General features: G+C 55.3%; 1 protein-coding gene across 7 annotated transcripts in view; it reads left to right on the forward strand.

Annotated features, from left to right (window-relative positions):
* The window catches only part of SRC (SRC proto-oncogene, non-receptor tyrosine kinase), a 55,074-nt gene extending 38,243 nt beyond the window's left edge, over positions 1–16,831 (forward strand). For 4 of the 7 annotated variants that reach the window (XM_061437539.1, XM_061437544.1, XM_061437542.1 and 1 more), the window contains 10 exons: positions 4,399–4,431; positions 5,287–5,385; positions 5,557–5,660; positions 7,500–7,649; positions 9,162–9,317; positions 11,404–11,583; positions 13,047–13,123; positions 13,861–14,014; positions 14,171–14,302; positions 14,605–16,831. In XM_061437539.1, the coding sequence (XP_061293523.1) occupies positions 4,399–4,431; positions 5,287–5,385; positions 5,557–5,660; positions 7,500–7,649; positions 9,162–9,317; positions 11,404–11,583; positions 13,047–13,123; positions 13,861–14,014; positions 14,171–14,302; positions 14,605–14,813 (1,294 nt within the window). In that variant the 3' untranslated portion in view covers positions 14,814–16,831. Of the gene's footprint in view, positions 1–293; positions 4,432–5,286; positions 5,386–5,556; positions 5,661–7,499; positions 7,650–9,161; positions 9,318–11,403; positions 11,584–13,046; positions 13,124–13,860; positions 14,015–14,170; positions 14,303–14,604 lie in introns of all 7 variants that reach the window. The other 3 variants (XM_061437540.1, XM_061437541.1, XM_061437546.1) reach the window with 2 other exon arrangements.
* Positions 16,832–21,636: the final 4,805 nt, after the last annotated feature.

Genomic DNA, 21,636 nt, shown 5'->3' on the forward strand with positions numbered 1-21,636 from the left:
CCCCTGCTGTCTGAGTCCCAATGCCACTCTAGTTCTCTCCTGGTTCCAGCTGTTTCCATCTGCCCACCCCCAAACTGGAAACTCGTTGAGGGCCGCTCTTGTGCCTGCCACATTTTGGGGCCCCCCACCCCATGTTCCTCACCCCACTGGGGGTACCCAGGTGGTACTGGAGCACCATTTCTTGTGCCCTGCTTGTGGGCCTGTGCTCACGCTGACCGCTTCAGTTGCGTTGTTTTATTTAAAAGGCACCATAGCCCTGGGAAGTGGAAATGTTTGTTGGCTCCATTTTACAGATGAGGAAACTGAGGCCCAGAGGGGTGAAATGACTTTCTCAAGGTCACACAGCTAGTAGTGGCAGAGCTGGGCGGCGGGGAGGTAGGCATGACCCTGAGCCCTTGGAGAAGGGGCTCTGTGCAGGTGCAGAGGAGCTGGGAGGAGGGAGGGGCCCGAGCTGGGCGGGATGGTGCCTCAGGCTGGAGGAGACTTTGAAGTGCTGGGGAGATCTCAATTGGCAACGATGGGAAGGGCTTCTTAGGGAACTCACAGCTTGAGCAAAGGTGTGGCCAGAGGAAAGTTCTGGAAACTTTGATCCTGCCTCTTTCACTCGTCCTTTGCCAGCCCCTTCCTTTCCTTCTTCCTGCCTTCCAGGATGGGCTGCCAGGAGGGCCGGAAGTGATGGAGATCTGTCCATGGGAAGCCCATGGGGGGCAGTGAGGTGCCCCGATTAGAAAGTGGGGGTGGATCGGGAGCCCTTCCTCATATCACAGCACTCAGCTGCTCCTCTGCCTCAGAAGTCGGGTGATGATGGAGTTGGGGGGGAGCTGGCATTGGAGGAAGAGGAGGGGTAACAGGATCGGGGATGGGACAGGGAAGCATCCCTGTCCTGCTTCCCTTAGTGGAAGATAGGCTACCCACGCGTGAGGTCTCATACCTCACCCTGGGAACACCCCGCATGTCCTTGTACCGTTATTGCTTAAGCTCCATTATTGTGAGCCCCCTGCACCCACCCCACACCCTGCAGGAGTGAGGGACTTTCTGAGTCTAGCCTGTGGCTGGGCTGGGAGTCGGGGAGGGAGAGCTTGAAGCTGAGCCTGTTGGGGCTGGGCCAGGGCTGGCTGGGTTGGAGTCCTCACAGTAGCTGCCTGGAGACCCTGCTCCTTGGATCTCCATGCCACGTGGTCCTGGACCTAGAGCTCTGGCTGCTGTGTGGCCTTGGGTCGGAGGAAGCCCATCTGAGGGGTGACCACCCTAAGCCCCTGTCCTGGTTCTCTAGGAGCCAGAGCCCCTCGGGTCTGACTTTGGGGTGCTTCCCAAACTGCCGTTTCCTCCCACCCCGATTATTCCAGCAGCTTCTCCAGCGGACACTGACCTCTGCCCCCTTGCCCTGGGCTCTTCGGTTCCACTCCCCACCATGGGGCGAGGGACCCCTTCCTGCCCTCCTCGCACGATCTGCCTCGGCCTCACCCTGCTCTCTCCCCAAGGACCAAGCAGGGGTCCAGGCCTCAGGGCTCGGAAACTTGACTGTCTGAGCTGTGCCCAGCTGCCCTGGCTCGCCTGCAAGCTCCAAATCGCTTCTCTGGTCAGTCCCAACAGCCCAAATGAGTTAAATAGAACAATGCAAGCTGTCCTAATTCCCCAGGTTCCAAAGCTGCCACCCTCCCAGTCCACATGCCTGCCTGAATTAGCCACAAGGATTAGGCTCTAAAAAGAGGATCCTGAGGCTCAGAGAGGTGAGGTCAGTAGCCTGAAGTCACACAGCTAGTGACAGCACTTGGGGTGTAAAATCGTAGTTCGGGGACTCCTGGTCCAGTACTTTCTTCTCTGGCCGTGTGAGGGAAGGTGAGGGGTCAGGCAGGGAATGTGTGATTCCCTTCCTTCCCTTCTTCCTCCCTATCTGATGGGACCCAGGCCCCAGGAAAGGTGTGAGATGCAGTAAGTGTGCTCAACATGTTAGGTTAACACCACTGTCACTTCTGAGCTCAGATCAGAGTCCCCACCAGACCGGGCTGATCTGGGAAGCTATGGGGCCCCTCATTGTGAGGGCAGTCCCTGGCCCTCGGCAGAGCCAGCTCACAGCCGTCTGAGGCAGGTTTGAACCTTCCAGACCGTTGGAGCGGAAGGTGGGGCTTGATATTTCCATTTCACAGGTGGGCACACTGAGGCTCAAATGATCATCACAGATGATCAAGCCACTTCTTGGCTTGATGCTGACTGATTTACACGCTTTGCCTGCAAGGGAGATTTTATGACTATTACCTCCTTTTTATAGAGGTGCTGAGAGGGTAAGGAACTTGCCCAAAGTCACACAGCAAATCCTTATCGGAGACTAACTGAGCTGCGTGCTGGTTTTTAAAGCCGTGATGAGAGTGGGGAGGGGTACCACAGAGTTGCAGATTTCATTCTTTTTCTTTTTTTAGCCAAACCAAGATACTATCAGCTCATGCACATTGAGCACCTACTGTGTGCCAGGCATAGTGCTGCGATTTTACATCCTCGGAGGGAGGCATGAGTATCCCCATCCTGCAGATGAGGAAACCGAGGTAGGGCCAAGGTCATGCCTGCAATGCTGAGCTGGGCTGGCGCCAGGATGCTTGGACTCTGGCGCTCAGGCTCTTTGAAACCTCTCGAGCTGGGGCCAGGCTGAAGCTGGACCGTGGATCCTTAGTGAGCTTTCCGCACGCCTCCATCCCTGTCCTTGTGAAATAAAACCCCCAAATTGGACTGTGAGCCCAAACTCATACATGGGCTGGTGTCGGGGAGCTGGAGGCTCAGCTGGGCCAGTCTGGGTAATGTCAGCAGGGCTGAACCCCCGCTTCAGGGGCTTCTGGGGCCGTGCTTGGCCAGCCTCTGGGCACATGCTGCTGCCAGCCTTCCATTGTGAGTAGGTGGCTGGGGCCTTTCCCAAGGCCAGCCAGCTTGCAAACTCTGCTTTGTCAATCTGCCACATTTCGTAGTCTCTGACCTAGACCTTGGCTCAGTCCCCTGCCCCCAGCCCTGCTGCCTCCTCCTCCATCTTCCCCTGGTTTCCCTGAGGGTCTCTGAGTCTGACGGGCCTGGGGAGGGCACAGGGGTCCAGGGGGCCGGCCAAGACTGGCTGTGGGCACACAGGGGCCCTGGTTCTCACCCTTGCTCTGCTGTGGATTCGCTGTGTGTCTTTGGGCAAATCATCGCCCTTCTCTGTGCCTTAGTTTTCCCCTTGCTGAAGTGAAGGCTTTGGGCTGGAAGATCTCCGCTAGCTTTGAGGAAGTTTCTACCCATTCTGTGCCTCATTTTCACCAACTCTACGAAGAAAGTGCTGGGTTATTCCATCCTGGGTGTTGTGTGTCCTTGGGCTGGCCCCCTAGACATCTCTGAGCCACCTTTTCTTCATCTAGGGGCTGAGGCCTGCCTTTTTTGCAGGGCGGTCTTGAGAGTCAAATAGGACAGACAGTGAGGGGCCCCCCCATCCACTGTGGGTACACACAGAGAGGTAGATGGAGGTCCGGGGTACCTCCAGGCTTCTTTCCTTGAGGTGGGCATCACCACCTTACTCTGGGGCCCCCCGTCTCCTGCCAAGACTCCCATGTGAGCCTGTGCCCCCACCTGAGTGTGCATGCGTGCAATGATTGTATAGCTGAGTCATCTCCACAGCGCCAATCTCACTCCATCCAGATGGGATTCATACTCTCTGGTCGAGCCTGGGCTCACCTGGCTGACTTTGGGATGCTCACCTATACTCATCTGTTCTCAGAGAGCTCGCCCAGCCCCACTCTCTCCTGGCCTCAACTTCTCCATCTTCAAAATGGGCTGAAGAGCATAGGTGGGGCAGCTCAGAAGAACCTGGAGCCAGGGATCCAGGTTCAAGTCCAGACTGTGGCTGTGGGCAAGGGCCTTTTTCTCTTTGGATCCCGATCATGGGCAGCAGGGGACACATCCATTGGCTGTGTGTCTTCTCAGGGTTGTGATGAGGTCAAAGGCAGCCTTGAGGTGAGAAGCTCAGCAAGGTATCCAGCTCTACAGCTCCCTGTAGGGAAGGATTCCTCCTCATCTGGGAGTTAGGAACCTGGGCCTGGCTGTGTGGCCTTGAGCAGAGGCCCTTGCGTCTCTAGCCTCAGTCTTCCCATCTGTACAGTGGGAATTGGAGGGGGCTGGGCCCTATTTCCCAGGCAGCCCTTCCCATCAGCCTCCCCTCCCTTCCCATCAATCCTCTCCCTGCCTCCATTGATTGCTTTGGATGCGAGGCCCCTGTGGCTGCCGCCTTGTCCCCCCTCCCCTGTCCCCAGCACCGCCTGGCACTCTGCTCTCTCCCTCGCTCTTTCTGCCTCTCTCTCTCTCTCACCACCCCCATCTCTGCCTCTTCTTTCCTGTTGGGCTCTCGCTTTCTCCTCCCTCCTCTGTGTCTCTGGACCCCCGCTCCAGCCAGACCTGGTTCACATTCAGATGGCTGCAAAGGTACTTCTGCCCCTTCCCTGCTCCCCACCAGACCCAGGGGACCCACCCTGCTGGGGGCTTCTCCTGCCCCATCACCCTGTCCCCATCACACTCCCTGCCTCATGGGGAAATCAGTGTAGAAGGGCCCTGGGCACTGGGGCTCTGCCACTTCAGCTCCCTCTGACATGACTCGCTGTGTGACTTTGGGCAAGTCCCAGCCCCCTCTGGCCTCAGTTTCCCCATAGCTGGGTAGGCTGCAGGAGGAGGCCTGTAGTTTTCAGTCATGGAGCCTGGTGGGCGTGACCTGTGATTTGTGACAAAGGCAAGCATTGCTCCAGCTGCAGTGGCAGCTCTGCAGAGAGTGCCTGGATTATCACCAAGCCCCAAAAGGACCATCCTTTGCCTCCACTCAGGTCTCACCACTTCCCAGGCTTGGGCTTCAAAATCTCAGGGCTTGGGGAGGTTTTGAAGGTCTGATTCGCCATCCATCTCAGGCAGGAAGCTTCTCCTGTTACAACTTGTTTGCTCCCCAGAGACAGGGAGCTCCCTCCCTAAATCCCAAGGCAGGTGCTTGGCATCTTGAGATGGCTTGGGGTATCTGCAGGGCAGCCGATCACTTCCTGTCTCAGGACTCTGCCCCTGTGAGTTCAGGCCTCATCGTCTGAGTCAGCTTTGGCCAGGAGGTTTCTGGGATAGGGAGGGGAGGAGTCCCAGGCCAGCTCAGCTTGGCAAGGGGTGAGTGGCCTGATCTCCGTGTTCCCTGCACCTCACTCAGCCTCGCGAGCCCCCAGCATAGCACCTCTGAAGACCACACGCCCCGGGGCCCATTGCTGATGGTTTCCTTCTCCTTTGCTCCCTCCCTCTCCCCCTGCTCAGAGAGGGAGACTGGTGGCTGGCCCACTCGCTCAGCACAGGACAGACGGGCTACATCCCCAGCAACTACGTGGCACCCTCTGACTCCATCCAGGCTGAAGAGTGAGTATTGACTCTGGCCTCCTGCTTGCTCACCATCATCACTACTGGTTCAGAGCTTCTCTCCTGGGCTAGAGTGGAGGGGCTGGCTGCCCCAGCCACATCCCAGGAAGAGGCATGGTGGGTGGGCAGAATCCTGGACCACCAGCACCATCCCCCTCCCTCCCGCCCCAGGTGGTACTTTGGCAAGATCACCAGACGGGAGTCAGAGCGGTTACTGCTCAATGCAGAGAACCCAAGAGGGACCTTCCTAGTGCGAGAAAGCGAGACCACGAAAGGTATGAGTGCTTCTACTGGGAACTGAACCTTTTGTGGGTTATTTGAGCTGGGTATTGAGGAATGAATAGGAGTTTGGTATATGGAGTGGGATGGGAAGAATCCTCCAGCTGGAGAAAAAGCCAGGATCAACGGCAGGGAGGTACATTTGAAGAGCACTGAATTATCTGGGGTGAGCAAAAGATGCCGCAAAAGGTGCAACAAAAGAGGCCAGTCTCTCTGGCCTCAGGTTGCTCAGATAAGGAATGGACACACATTATCAGGAGGCCTGAGGGTCAAAAAGCCAAAGGCTGTTCCCAAGGAGGGTGCTGATGCAATGGCCCTCTCTCTTCCCTCTCCCCAGGGGCCTCAGGGGCTGGACTGGGTACTGGGACCTGGCTTTGCCCTTCTCCCAATAGTCTTGGCCTCTGTTTCTCTCCTGTCCTTCCCCTCTGCCAGAGAATGATCACCCCCTTTCTCTCTAGCCCCTCTGCAAGTGGGTTGCAGACTCCATCACCATGGCGACGAAGCTCCTGCTCCTGTGGGCCTGGGGCTCAGTGGGAGATGGGAAAGCAGAGTGTCCATGTCACGTGTGTGCATTTATGAGCAGTCATGTGGCTGTGCCTGCCATGTGGGTCCAGGCGTGTGTGTGTGTGCACCTGGGGTGGTGTTGTCTGTGTAATGCTATGTGGGAGTGAATTGTTGTGGGTTTGTCCTTGTGCCTGGGGGCCTGGAGAGCGTGAGCCTGTGTGAGCATATGGCCACCGGACACAGGCATGTTTGTGGTGTGTGCACACGTGGTCAGGGCTTGGCTTTAGATTTAGTGCTGTGGCTTCTATAGCACATGGCCTGGGCCATCTGCAGAAAGTCATGGTTGTCCAGTGCAGGCTTTAGAGACCCAGCCACAGGTTCTGTGTGTGTCTGAATTGCTGGGTGGGTGACCTGAAGCTAGCTGCCTCTCTGAGCCTCATTTTCCCTTTTTGACACTGGATATTGTAAACCCCACCTGAGGATTGTCCAGAGGTTGTGGGGGCTGAGGGGCCTGGGCTTCTAGAATGATGCCTGTATGCTGTTTACTTAGAAGCGCTTTCTCTGGCCACTGAAGCCTTCTCCCCCACCTCTGGCGCTCAGCCTTTTTCCCTGATGCCACCCCAGGCATCTCTTGGGCTCAGGTTAACAGGCCTGTTGGGCAGAAGGAAACTTTTCAAGCCCAAAGCTTTTCTAGGCTCCAGGGCAACAGGGAGGGGCCACCCGGACTGGCCCAGCTGAGCCTTGGCGCCCTTCAGGCCACGCCCAGTATGTGGTCTCCTGCCCAGGGCAGCCCGGCCTTAGCCAACCACCGGCTCCTGCCTAAGCCTGGAGTCTTCAGGGAGGGGCGGGGCCTGGACACCACTACAGTGGGCAGACCCAGAGAGGAGAGGCAGTTAGGCCAAGGACACACAGCTACCTGGGGCTATTCCTATGAGGCTCCCCACAAACATTTACTGAGCGCCTATTGTGTACCCGGCCTTCTTATATGTGGTCTCACTGAATCTGCCCAGCTGCCTGGGGAGTAGCCGGCTTGTGCAGAGGAGGAAACTAAGGCCCAGAGAGGGCAAGTCACTTGCTTAGGTCACAGAGCTGGGATGCATATCTGGGCCTCACAGGTCAAAGGTGCATGGAAAGATTCCTGAGTCACGTGCCCTTTGTCACTTGATTCTGCCCCAGTGGCCGCCCAGGCGCTGGGTGCTCAGAGACAGGCTGGACCAGACCTGGCTCTGTCTGTGCCTGCCTTCTGTCCCGTGTTGGGTAGGTGTGCTCAGCGCCGCGGCCATGGGCGAGCGGGCGTGGTGGTCACAGCCCCTCTCCGGCCTGTCCTGCAGGCGCCTACTGCCTCTCGGTGTCTGACTTCGACAACGCCAAGGGCCTCAACGTGAAGCACTACAAAATCCGCAAGCTGGACAGCGGAGGCTTCTACATCACCTCCCGCACCCAGTTCAACAGCCTGCAGCAGCTGGTGGCCTACTACTCCAGTGAGTGCCGGCCGGCCTCCGGGCTGCCAGCTGGGCGCAGGGGAGGGAAGGGCCCGGGAGCAGCTGGGAGGTGGGGGTCTCCATCCATACTGCAGACCCTGAGCTGGGGGCTTTGGAGCCAACCAGGTCCAGGACTCCTGTCACCCTGAGGATGAAAGCTCCTGTTCCCCTCCCGCTTCTTCCTTTCCCCTTTTCGCCCTCCTCCCACTCCCCTCCTCCTGTGCCCCTTTTCCCACTCCCCTCCTCCCATGCCCTCCTCCCTGGTTTCCCTCTGCCTTCCCCACCCCCTCCCACCCCTCCGTCCTATTTCGCCTCCTCCGAAGCTGCCTGATGAGGAGGGGGCTGCCTGGAGAAGTGAGCCGGGAAGGAGGGGGGCATAGACCGGTGTCATTTGTCCCTGCAGCCTTAGGACCGGTTAGAACCGGTTACCAGGAGACGAGGGGGCGTCTAGATCGATCGCAGCAGAGAGGGGGAGAGCGAGTGGCAGGCGGGGAGCTCACAGGCGCAGGTTGTGGGCGCGGGTTAGGCCATGTGTGCAAGGCTGTGGCCAGTCCGTCTGGATGTCCGGGCTGCCTGGGTGGACTCCAGTGGTGTCCTGGCCTGTGTGCTCCCATGGGACAGTCCTGTGGGGACCTGGGTGTCTGGCATGTGGCCACAGCCTTCACGTGTGGCCTTTCCTGAGAGCGCCAGCCCCTTCTCCTCTGTCAGCTGAGCCTCCTGACTCCTCAAGGATCTGCCGCTGTCCACCTCCATCCCTTTGGCCACCGCTGTATTTATTCTGAACCAGGTTCCCCCAGATCAAAACCCTCCAGGGGTTGGTTACCTTGGAATTTTAGGAGAAAGACCCCCATGTGGCGTCAGGTTTTGGGTGGTCTAAACCCAACTGGCCTCCATGCCTTACGTGGGGCCCTCCTTCCCCTACTCACTCCTTGGCAGCCCTCCCCACCCACCTCGGCCTCCGTTCAGCTCCTCCAACCCACTGGCTTGTTCCTGCCTCAGGGCCTTTGCACATGGATGAGGCAGTGTGCCCTCTACCCAGAGGGCTGTTCCCTAGTTGACCACTCAACTTCCTGCAAATACAAGCCCAGGTGCCACCTCTTCCAGGAAGCCTCCCAGAATTCCACCCAACCCACCTGCTATTGCATGTACAGCTCTCCTCTGTCACACTTGTGGTCCTGGGAGGTGATATGGGAAAGTTGGGTGCCCCCCTGGACTGGGGGCTCCATGAGGGCAGGCTTCCACTGGCTCCCTGGCACCCCCTTAAAGTCAGATGAATGAACAAATGACTCGGGGAGCAGATGCATGAGGCACTGTGGGCCCGTGTTGGGGGCAGTGCATACACACAGGTATGGACGCCTGGCCTTGAGGGTGTCCTGTGTGGCCCTGAAGCCTGTGTGCATGCAGTGTGTGAGTCTACACACACACACACACACACACACACACACACCGTGGGACACGGTGACCCTGCGGCGATGCCAGGCCTGAACTCCATTGCCCTGTCTCTGTCTTCAGAACACGCTGACGGCCTCTGCCACCGCCTCACCACTGTGTGCCCCACGTCCAAGCCGCAGACTCAAGGCCTGGCCAAAGATGCCTGGGAGATCCCCCGGGAGTCGCTGAGGCTGGAGGTCAAGCTGGGCCAGGGCTGCTTCGGAGAGGTGTGGATGGGTAAGGCCATGCCCCCGGCTCTCCCGCCCCTGCTTTGTCCCCCTTTGAAAACCAGGCAGATGTCTGTCCCATGTGGCTTCTCCAGGCCCCATGAGTCCCCCAACCTTTGCTTCCATGATCTTATAACCTCTGTGAACTGTGGGTCCTACTCTCAACGTGGAACTCCTCCAGTGGTGGGCAGTAGCAAGCTAGGGCCCCAGCAAGCCATGCCTTCAGCTGCCGTGGTACCCGTTTTCTGAGAACTGCTTGGGGCTGGGCATCGTGATTCCCCAGTGACATGCCCTGTGGTCTGGGCCGGGTGGCTTCCCTCTGAGCCTTGATCTTCCCACCTGTAAAATGGGGCTGGGGGGGGTGTAATAGGACCCCCTGGGGGATTGAGAGAATGCTTGCCCTACACGTGTCCCCACATTAACTTCAGCCGTGGGAAGAGAAACCTCAGCTCCTAGATGGAGCTCCGGGAGGTGCAGTCTAGAGGGCTCCTGGCCTGTTAACGATCTCCTGTTTCACTCTGGAGAAATGGCCAAACTGTCCTTGAAAACAAACGCCGTGCAGCCCTGACAAAACCCAGGCCCCCTTCTGCCGACTGGTCTCTGCGGACATGGGTCGCAGAGGTTGTGGTGAGGGAGGCCTGGCCGTTGTGAGCCCGCATATCCCGTGGGGAGATGACCGTGTGCAGTTTTCAAGGCGGTTCCATCTGAGCTCCAGTGTATCACTGCCTCCACTTCCTTCCCATGAGGAAGAGATGATGGAGGAGAGCAGAGGAGCTTCCTGGGAGGCTCACTGCAGGGACAGGGGCCTACAGGCTGGAGGTCAGGCCGGGTCAGGAAAGAGGAGCTGCTGGCTTTGAGCTGGGGAGAGGGGATGGAGATGCAAAGCACAGGCACAAAGAGAGGAACTGATGGGACTTCCCTGGCAGTCCAGTGGCTGAGATTCCATGCTCCCAATGCATGGGCCCAGGTTCAATCCTTAGTCAGGTAACTAGATCCCCCAAGCCACAACTAAGAGTTCACATGCTTCAACAAATATCAAAGATCCCGTGTGCCAAAACTAAGATCTAGTGGTCAAATGCATAAATAAATCTTAAAAAAAGAGAACCCGAGCAAAACGGAGATAGCATCCGCCATTCTGGTGGCTGCAAAACTCATTCCTGGTTTAGCTGTGCGGTGAAATCAGTGGAGGAGGCTCTCGCTCCTCCCTGGATGATCCAGACAGACTTATGAAGAGCCTGGTACATATCTCCAGAGGGCCTGTGCTGGAGGACTGCAGACATGGGCCTGAGCCCCAACCCACAGATGGAGGCCCAGAGATAGTGAGGCATGGGCCAAGGCCACTCATCAAAGGATCCTCAGGCCTGGCTGGGACCAAACAGGGATTAAACACACTGGTTTAAAACATAGCTTTCCCTGAGGCATCACAGTTTGAACAACCAGATAATAAAATGACAGCTGCAGCTGTTAACTGTGTGCTCACAGTGGGCTTAGCAGCCTGGCAGCCCCATAGATGGATTATAGCATCCCCATTTTCCAGATGAGAAAATCGAGGTTTAGAGGGGCACTGACTCACCTGTGGTCTCACTGCTGACAGTGGGCAGAGGTGGGAGCCAAACTCCTGCCAGTCTGACCTCTGAGTCTTTGTACTCGGTGTAAGGCTTTAATTAATTTTTGGCGAGTGTGGCTTGAGACAGCTTCTTGTTCTGGGGCCTTGTTCTGAGGCCAGCTCTGTCTCACCCCCATCCCCCACCAGTGCACACGCACCAGCTGTGAACACCTAGGCCACCTTTCGGTGTGTCACCCAGAAGGAACATGACCACCCCGAGGAGGGCAGTTGAATTGACGAACGTGCTGCTTTTGGGGACATTTCTAATCATAAGAGTCCTAAGAACAGCTACCGTTTCTTGAGCGTGCCCTGTGAGGAGTGTTCTGCCCATTTTGCTGATGGTGACACTGAGGCTCAGAAAGAGGCTGGGCTTGTCACCTGGCCTGGGAGGTCAGAGCTGACATTGGTACCCAGACAGGCAGATCCTGCATCCCTGTGAGATGGGAATGGGGGTCCTCCCCTGAGGCAACCTGCACACCTGTCCACACAGGTACCTGGAACGGCACCACCAGGGTGGCCATCAAAACCCTGAAGCCTGGTACGATGTCTCCGGAGGCCTTCCTGCAGGAGGCCCAGGTTATGAAGAAACTGAGGCATGAAAAACTCGTGCAGCTGTACGCCGTGGTGTCTGAAGAGCCCATCTACATTGTCACGGAGTACATGAGCAAGGGTGAGGGAAGCCGGGAGGGCCCTGGTGGGGGTCCTTGCAACAGGGCAGGTGGGACGCGCTTCACTTCCCACCACATCTAGAATGAGTGTGTGCCTTTATTTTTTAAAAATTTTATTTATTTATTTATAACATCAAAAACATTTTGTGTTGGGGATGAGCAATGTTGTGACAGTTTCAGGTGAAAGGCAAAGAGATTCAGCCATACGTATGCATGTATCCCTTCTGCCCCGGGCCTCCCTCCCTTGAGCTCTCCCATCCACCTGGTTCCAGGCTGGCACATAACATTGAGCAGAGTACCCTGTTCTATCCAATAGGTCTTTGTCGGTTATCCATCTAAAATATAGCAGTGTGTACATGTCCTTCCCAAAGTCCCTAACTGTCCCTCTCCCCCAGCAACCATAAGTTCGTTTTCTGGGTCTGTGAGTTAGAGTGCATGCCTTTAAAGGTGAAATGCATGAAAAGAATCAACTTCCCACATCCATGGAACATTAAACTGCAGGTTGCCTTTCTCGGTTCATTTTGTTTTTAGTGATGTCCCACAATGCATCAGTGTCCCCCTGTCTGCTGCTTTTGTAAAGCTGTTTGCCATTTCTAGGGCTGGAAGGAAAATTCCCTGAATCCTCCAAGCTGAGCCACACCTGGGTCAAGTTCCTGGCTTGACTTTTACTTAGTTTTGAAAATAATTATTTTTCAAAATTCCACTTTTGGAGGTATAACTTTCATATGATAAAATACACCCTGGTGGTTCAGTGGGTAAGACTTTGCCTTCCAATGCAGAACATGTAGGTTCGATCCCTTGTCAGGGAGCTAAAATCCCACATGCCTCATGGCCAAAAAACCAAAACATAAAACAGAAGCAGTATTGTAATAAATTCAATAAAGATTTTAAAAATAGTCCACGTTAAAAAAAAACCTTTGGAAAAAAAACACCCATTTAAAATGTACAGTTCAGTGAGTTTTAATGAATGGATATGCTGTGTATCTCTTAGCATAGTTGAGATAAACATCTCCATCACCCCAGAAAACACCTTTGTATTCCTTTGCAGATAGTATGCTGCAGTCCCAAACCCATACAGCCGCTGATGTGCTTTCTGTCTTCATAGATTTCTTTCTTCTAGAACTTCATATATGAAATCTTTTACATCCACGGGTTTTCTTTCTTGTGTATTATTGGTAGTTTCTTCCTTTTTGATTGCTTAGTAGTATTCCATTATAGTATGGCTGTGCCATTATAGTATGGCTGTACAACAGTTCTGTTCTCCTAGAGGTGAACGTTTGGTTGTTTCCCATCCTGCTTGCCTTTTGAGTGACAAACACAGACTTTATTCAGAGATAGGTTTACATAAAATCTGCTGTATGGTTAAAGCAAGACTGGCTTGCCCCAGTGGACAAGATCTGGGAATCACTGCTTCCTGGCTCAGGGAGGACAGAGTGGGAGCTAGAGCTGCTTTCTCTCTGCCCAGGGAGTTTGCTGGACTTTCTCAAGGGGGAGACAGGCAAGTACCTGCGGCTGCCTCAGCTGGTGGACATGGCTGCACAGGTGAGTCAGCCCCTCCCACCTCCTACATCTGGCCTTGAGCTCTCCCGCCCACCTGGCTCTGCCACATCTGGCCTCTTGAGTGCCCTCTCCAAGAAACTTGCCTTGATTGCCCCCACCCTCACTGATCTCATCCTATGTATTACTGGGACCACTTACAGATGCTGTGAGTGGTGGTTCTGGGCAGAAGAAAGAGCCCTTACCTGGGCATCGGGAGTCACTGACTTGCTATGGGACCTCAGACCTCAGTTTTCTTCTCTGTCAAGTGTCAGTACACTCAACAAACGTGTATTAGTACTTGCTTGTTGCAGGCAGTGCTCAACAGCCACTTTTTAATCCTTATCACAATCAGAGGAGGTAGGATGGCTATTATTCCATTTGACAGATGAGAAAACTGAGGCTCAGAAAGGGGACTTGGGACAACTGGCAGGATCTGGTTCTCATCTGTGTCTCTGGGAGCGTCTGGGGTCTCTTTTTCATGGTCATCCCACTTCCCTGGTTGCATCTTGTCTTGTGCCTCCCCTTTGCCCTATGCTCCCTCCTTAGGCCAGGCACTGGTTCCACTTTTTGTGCCAACAGGGTTTACTGTAAACTGGTTTCATTGCCTGAAAAACTGGGAAGGGCAGGGCATTTGGTTGGTTGTCCACTCCTGGGGATGACCCCATCCCTGGGGATGTGCCCTGTGATCTGGGAAGGGCACAGGGTGGCTTTTGAATCAGACTCCCGGGTTCTGCCTGCAGATCGCCTCAGGCATGGCTTATGTGGAACGGATGAACTATGTCCACCGAGACCTCCGGGCTGCCAACATCCTGGTTGGAGAGAGCCTCGTGTGCAAAGTGGCTGACTTCGGGCTGGCTCGACTCATTGAAGACAACGAATACACAGCCCGGCAAGGTGGGCAGGCTCCCAGCCGATGCTATGTGGCCGTTGGGAGTCACACCCCTTCTCTGAGCCTCAGTTTCTTCCTCTGTCAAGTGGGGACCAGAATGGTGCCCGACAGAGAGGTAGTGATGTTCTCCTGAGCTCCCCCGACCGTTCTTGTTCCTACAGGTGCCAAATTCCCCATCAAGTGGACAGCTCCGGAAGCTGCCCTCTATGGCCGGTTCACCATCAAATCAGACGTGTGGTCCTTTGGGATCCTGCTGACGGAGCTCACAACAAAGGGACGGGTGCCCTACCCTGGTAAGAGAACTCCCCGCCGCCCATCTTTAGTCCTTCTGCCCCTGCCCTGGTAACCCCCCTGCTCAGGAAATCTTGGGCATGTAAAAGCCCCTCCTGGGCTTCAGTTTCCCCGTCTGCATAACAAGGAGGTGACCCTCTGATCCTAGGCTCTGTCATTGTTCAGGGCTCCCAGGCTTGGGGAGGGCCTTACCTATGGTCACAGCCACCCTGCCCCTAAGCAGGAACCCCTCTTTGTTGTCCCCATCAACGTCCCTCTGCTCCACTTGCCTCCCCTAGCGCCTCACGCCTCCCTCTGCCCGCAGGGATGGTGAACCGGGAGGTGCTGGACCAGGTGGAGCGGGGCTACCGGATGCCCTGCCCTCCTGAGTGTCCCGAGTCATTGCATGACCTGATGTGCCAGTGCTGGCGGAAGGACCCGGAGGAACGGCCCACCTTCGAGTACCTGCAGGCCTTCCTGGAGGACTATTTCACGTCCACCGAGCCCCAGTACCAGCCCGGAGAGAACCTATAGGGCGGGGCTACCGGGCCAGACTGCCTTCTCGGCTTGGATCCTGGGCGGGGTGGCCCCTGATGAGGGGTCTTGCCTGCCTCTGCCTGCCCGCGTTCCGTGGAATTGCCAGTGACGAGGCCCCGCCCTCTTCCGTGGTGGGGCGGGGCTTGGGGGCGCCATGGCGGCGGGGCCTAAGGCTGCTGTCCTGGCTCCGCCCACAAACACGCCCCCTCCCTGCGTCCTCTCTTGGAGCTCTGGATGTCTCAGCGGGAGACCCTGGGAAGAAAGGCTGGGGCTGAGGGTGCCCTTTTGTTAGTCTCAGCCCACCCCGTGCACTGGCTCCTTGCCAGTTCCACGCCACCCCAGGTCTGTCTGCAGAGCTGGCCAAAGAGCCTTTCCAAAGAGGAGTGATGGGCCCCTGGCCCCCGGCCTGCCTGCCGCCCTGGCCCATCCGTCCGTTTCTGAATCGCCTGTTTGCGGAAGGCTCCTGGGTCCAGCCCTCTCTGCTGGTGGCTCCCAGGCTGGTGAGGCCTAGCCTGACTTGATGATCGTGGGTGGGGCTGGACACCCTCCTCAAACCCTGCCCTTCTTAGGCTTGAGGAATCCTCAGAGATCATCAATTCCTTGTCCTCGTATTACCTATGGGGACACTGAGTCCAGAGAGAGGATGTGACTTGCCCGAGGCAGCAGAGCACTTCAGGGCTGAGGTGGAACTGGAACCCGGTGCTCCCTCTGTCTTCCTCAGGAACCATCGCAATTGTCCTTGGAGGCATTGTGGACAGACTGGGGTAGCCCAGGGGACAAGGGGCCTGAGAATGGCTCAGAGATAGCAGACAGAGTCCTGTTGCCACTGCTCCCTCAGTGGGGCTATTGTGGGGGGAGAAAGTGGAGGTGGATGTGGGGCTGAGCTAGAAATGAAGGGTATAAGGATAGGGAAGCAGGTTTTAATCAGAATGTGGGTGGTTTTTTATCTTTGGCACTAGCCAATCATGAAAAGGAGCTCACAGGCTCTGGAGGCAATCAAGCAGAAGTAGAAGGAAGATCCAAGTGTTTGTGAGACCCTGGCCTCAGGACGGAACCCCAGGTCCTCCTTCCCCCAGTTTGTCCTGTGTTGTTTCAATGCCTGGCCCCTGCTCTCCTCTCCAAGTTGGCACCCTTAACTCACGAGTAGGGGAGGGAGTGCGTAGGCTGGGGTGAGAGAGGACAGATTGTCTATTGCCACATACCAGGACTGGCTGTGTGACCTCAGGCAGCCCCTGCTGCTTCTCTGGGCTTCAGTGTCTGCCTCCATATGTGGCCATGGCCTCTGCAACTACTCCACTCCTGTCCAGACCTTATGGCCTGGCATCACGTGGTGAGTCCAGCCCGTGGCATCAAGAGACCGTGTTTTGGCCCTTGGGCTATGTGGTGGCTTCTCCCTGGGCCTCATCCTGCCCTTCTTAAATGGGGCAGCTGACAGTTTTGTAGGCATTCTGCCAAGGGCCCCTGTGTGTGTGTATGTGTGTGTGTACACGTGTGTGTTCCTCCTCCATGTGTGTCCATATTTAACATGTAAAAATGTCCCCTACTCTGTCCCCCAGCCATGTACATTTCACCCCCTGCCCCTCATCATAGCAATAACGTTCCTGCTGCCAGGGGTTCTTGAGCCAGCCAGGCCCTGCCAGTGGGGAAGGAGGCCAAGTGGTGCCTGCCTATGAAATTTCAATTTTTCCTTTCATACATGTGTATTACCCAAGTCTTCTCCTGTCTGTCCCAGTCAAAATCTGGGTTCACTCCAGCGTGCTCTCAAATCCCCTTCCAACTGCCCAGCGCCCTTTGTATAAGGTATCCTAATACTGTCCTTTTTTTTTTTTTTTTTTTAAAGCGAACAGTGTTTTGTAGATTTCAGATGACTATGCAGAGGCCTAGGGGACCCCCGGCTCTGGGCAGGGCCAGGGGGTCCCGCATTCCATGGCCCAGGCCTGGGGTGGGGGAGGGGGGAATTTGGAATTGGTTGTAAATACTTTGCATATTGTCTGATTAAACACAAACAGACCTCAGAGTTTGGCCAGTGGTTTCTTGAGTATCTCTTGTGTGCTGGAGCGTGACGGGGTGGGATGGGAGGACAGGCTGTGTCAGAGGAGCCTTTGTGCAGGCAGCACCGGTGGCTGGACGGCTTCAGGTCAGGGAGGGACATAATCAGATTGGAGACCTCTGGAGTGTGGCTGTGTGTGAACATCTGTTCCTGTGTTTGGGGAGTGACCATGCCTGGCAGCAACCTTGCTTGTGTCTGGGTGAAGCCCAGGACTCTCCAAGTGTGAGCAGTTGAGGACTCAGATGAATCCCAGGGACGGGGGAGCCCGGTTGGCTGCTGTCTATGGGGTCACACAGGGTCAGACACGACTGAAGTGACTTAGCAGTAGCAGTAGCATGCCCTGGGTGGATGGTGGCAGTTGACACTCGGGGCCCTATGGGGCTGTCATGCCCTTGTGGAGTTGTGGATGTCCCCAGGGGGAGCTGTGGCTGTGTGTGTGCTGTGTGTTTCCCAGGAGTGCCTGGGAGGGTGGGGGTGGTGAGACTGGGTCAGCAAAAGCCCTGGGTATTCTGGAGAAAACTCCAAAGACTCCTCCTTTGTTCCCTTGTCCCCTCCACCAGGGCACACGGCCCCGGGAAATTCATTTGCAACAGTCTATAGGAAGAAATGTATTTTTTATCAGATCACACACGTATCCATGTGAGTTACCTCTGGCCTAATGACACTGTTTAATCTGTTTAATTAAAAACAGATTTCAAAATCGGGATGTTTCTCTGTTTGCTGTTATGTTCACAAGCCAAACACCACAATGTCCAGATCTGAATGGACATCTGGAGATTCCATGGGTGTGCATGTGTCTTGGAAGCAGAGGTAGGAGCATGGGAGTGAGTGTGCGCTCCTGGGAGTGTCTTTGTGCTCACGTGGGTACACCTGTGGGCCTGTGTGCTCATGAACGCCTGTGGTGGTGTGTGGACATTTGTCCAGGTGGCCTGTGAGTCTGGGCTCCTGGGGTTGTGTGCGCAAATGTGTGAACCTGCTTTTTTCCAGCTGTGAGGATGTGATTTGTGAGTACTGCGTGGATACCACTTCAGGAGGTTCTGCCTCAATCTGTGGGCTACTGGGGCCAGGACCCCGAATTGAATGACGGGGCTTCTCTTGTCTGCACTGTGCATCGTGTGTGTTCACATGGATGCTTGTGGGCTCAGGATGTGCACAGAATGCCAGCCGCTTGGCCAGGGCCCACACACACGGTTGGCGGGGCGGGGTGCAGGGACACATGCGATCAGCCTGGGATGCGCCCCAGCCCCTGGCGGGGACAAAGCGCCTGTCCTCGGCATCCTCAGCGGGATGAGGGTCGGGAATGCGCCTGCGCAGCGCGGCGCGGGGCGGAAGGTTGAACCCTGGAGAAGCCCCAGCCCCTATTCTCTCCATGCGATTCAGTGGCCTGTGTTTCTTTATCTTCGTCTCTCCAGCTCTCTCTCTGGCTGTCTTGACAGTTTTCTGTGCTTCTTTTCCTTCCTTAACCCCTCCCCCTCCCCCCACACCACCATGCTCTCTTGGTGTTTTTCTGTGTGTCCCCGTGCGCTCCTGATTGTCTGTCTGTGTGTCTGTATGTGTCTGTCTCTCCCTGCTGCTAGTTTCTCTTTTTCTCTGTGCCTCACGGCCATCTCTATTCTTCTAGTCTCTCTGTGTGTGTTTCTGTCTCAGATTTTTTTTTTTTAACCAATCTCTCAAAGCCTCTGCTTCTTCCCCAAGCCCTCCCGCCACCCGGTGCCTCTGTCCAGGCTGTTTCCACCACTGAGAATGCCCTTTCTTGCCTCTCTGCCACCTGGCAAACTCCTATTCATCCTTCAAAACATGTCTCAGAGGCCACAAGTCACCTCTGGAAGCTCTCTTTAACGCCCCTGGAACTTGCAGAGGTTGTCATAGTGGTTCACACAACTCTCTCAAGAGAATGAAAACAGGGTTGGGGAAATTCTGGCTGAGGCACCCAAATGTGGCCCACAGAGGTGCCATCTGCTCAGGGAAGGGAGGCAGAGGCTCAGCCTGTCTCTCCCACCTATCGCTGGTTCCTTCTCTGGTTTTGACTTTCACTCTAGGCTTCTGTTCAATTTGCTTTTTCTCTACCCTTCGAGAGAGACACTGAAAAGGCTCGTGACGCCCACTCCGCTGGCCGCCGTCTCCCCGCCCTGCTGCCGGCTCCTCCTCTGCCGCCCTCCTCAGTGTCCAGCTCTCGCCAGGGGATCGGAGACCCTGGGACCTCCTCACTCTTCCTCCTTCCCGTCCAGGTTTCAGTGGTTTTTCTCGTTCCGCATGCATTTTTTTTTTCTTTTTGAGAAAAATAAGATGTTTGCAAAAAAAAAACAAACACAAAACATTCCTTACAGCAGGGTAGGAAAGATACAGAAAAGCACATACAATAAAAGATGGTAATTGGGACTTCCCTGGTGATCCAGTGTTAAGACTCTGCTCTTCAACTGCAGGGGGCATGGGTTCCATCCCTGGTCAGGGACCTGAGATCCTGCTTGCCATGTGGCAGAAAAACAACAACAACACGGTAATTTGTGCTATGTACCCCTTCCCACCACCTAGAGAGGGTGGAACATGGTTCTGGGTGTGTGTCCATCTGGGACTGTTGCTTGTCCTCTACCCACTGGCTTCAGTGTCTCCTTGTCTCTCTCTCTGTCTCTTCATCCTTTGGCCTATTGTTACTGGCTGTCACCTGGGCTCTTGGACTTGATTCTTGATTCTTTCAGACATTCATATGTAAAACTTACATTAAAGATGGACCCTAGGCCCAGTCCTGCTAGGCGGCCTTGGGAGTAAAGGCACTCCCCTGTGTATCTGTCTCAGCTCCACACACCCTCTACGCGCTGCCTCTTTTTCTCCATGTTTTCATTGACCTCCTTCCCACGAATGGCACTTCCAGTGTGTGCAGTGTGTGTGTGATGTGTGCAATATGTGGTGTGTTATGAGGCTTGTGTGTTCCTGATCCTTCCAGGCTGTGCCCCGCCCCCCAATCTGCTGTTGGTCCTTTTGCTCATCTGCTCCTTTCATCCCCTCCCTCCTAAAAGTCCAACCAGACCTTGTGTTGGACACACACACATACAGAGACACACACAAGGTCCCTCGTCTTTTTCTCCCATCTCTGTCTTCTTTTCCCATTTTTCTCTCTGGGTCTTCAGAAAGCTGTGGTTTGCAGAGAGGAAGGCAGAGAGAGACCTGCAGGGAGAGAAACACAGAGATGGAGCGATGGAGGTGGAGGGTGGTGTGGTGGTGAGGGATCTGGAGGGGAGATGAAGCTCTGTCCATCTGTCCATCCCACTCTCCCCAGCCCTCTCTCACTGGGGCTCTTCCCACCCACTGCCAGACCTGTGCTTCCCTCAGAGTATGTCCAGTGGGACCCAGGACTCTGCCTTCTGCCCATCTGTCTGTCCGTCTGTGTGTCTGCCTTTGTTGCCCTGCCTCCCCCTTGCTGAGGTGTCATTAAATGCCTATCTTTTTCTCTGATTGTCCTGTCCCCGTGTGTGTGTGTGTGTCCTTGTGTCTGCGGCTGGGTCTCTGTGCCAGTGGGTCTCTTTCTCTACCTCCCACCTCCATCTCCCTGCAGATTTATTAAATGTCTTTCTCTTCTTCCCTTTCTTGTCGTTCTCTGTGTGTGTGTGTGTGTGTGTGTATGAATGAACCTCCCCCTGCCCCCTTTCCTCTTTCCAGGGCTCCTAGGACTTGGTTTCAAGGGTCACTTTCTGCTTGCTCCCCATCCTGGCCCCCCTCCACTCCAGATTCAACTCCACTCCTGTCTGGTCCCTCCCTGATCCTGGGCCCCAGTCAGCCATCACTCAGCCTCCCTCTGCCCTGGTCTTTCATTTTCTCTTCCCACTTCTGGCCCTACTCAGAAGAAGCCTGTCTCTGGTGGAGGAAGCCTCATCTTCCTCACGATTGCCTGACATGTCTTTCCTTCCTTCCTGATTGCCCCTTCCCTGGGTTCCCTTGGCTCCAGCACTCCCTTCTGTAGGGTCTGTCCTAGCCTTTGCCTCATGTTACCCCATCCCAGGCTGGGCACTCAACCAGGGCTCCATGATGACTCATGGGCCCTGGTCAGTTTTGCCTTCGTGGGCCCTTTCCTCCATAAAGATACCAAAAAAAAAAATGGTATTTTACAACATTTATATAAAGAGGAATATGTTAACATTATATATGAAAACATTTTCTTTGTGTTAAAGTTCATTTTTTCTCCTGATTTTGAAAGAAATTAAAACATTTTTCATGGGCCCCTAAAGGTATTGTGGGCTGTAGATGTACTGAGTGCCCTCTCTGTGCTGACCCTGGGCAAAAGCTGTTGCTGGCATGCTCTATGTCCTCTGCACCTTCTACCCTCTCTGGATCTTATGGGTCCCGCCCTGCCCCCTGAGGTCTGCCCCTGACTTCCATATGAGAGCATCAAAGCCCCATAGTATATTTAGCACCCCCACCCCCTGAGTCTCTGTCGCTCTCTGTCCATTTCTCTCACCTTGACAGGTTTGTCTTTTGCTCTGGGGTCCCCTGTTCATTTATTCATTCCCCCAACAAACATGTGTGGCCCTGGCATCTGTGTGTCTGCCAGGGAGCAGGGGTCTAGCTCCCTGTCTATCCCCCAGGCCACCTGCCTCCGGGACCTGCAGGCTTACTGAATTTCCAGTGTGGGCTCTCTCCCTGCAGCCCCTCTCTTGCTGAGTGCTGGGGGTGGGTGTTTCATTTCATTCCCTGGGCTCTTCAGGCTCTTCATAAAGCACTTGTCATGAAGCAGCTGCCCTGCCCGGGTGTGTGTGTGCGCACGTGCGTGTATTAGCC

This window comes from Bos javanicus, chromosome 13 (assembly GCF_032452875.1).
Source record: "Bos javanicus breed banteng chromosome 13, ARS-OSU_banteng_1.0, whole genome shotgun sequence".
Lineage (NCBI taxonomy): Eukaryota > Metazoa > Chordata > Mammalia > Artiodactyla > Bovidae > Bos > Bos javanicus.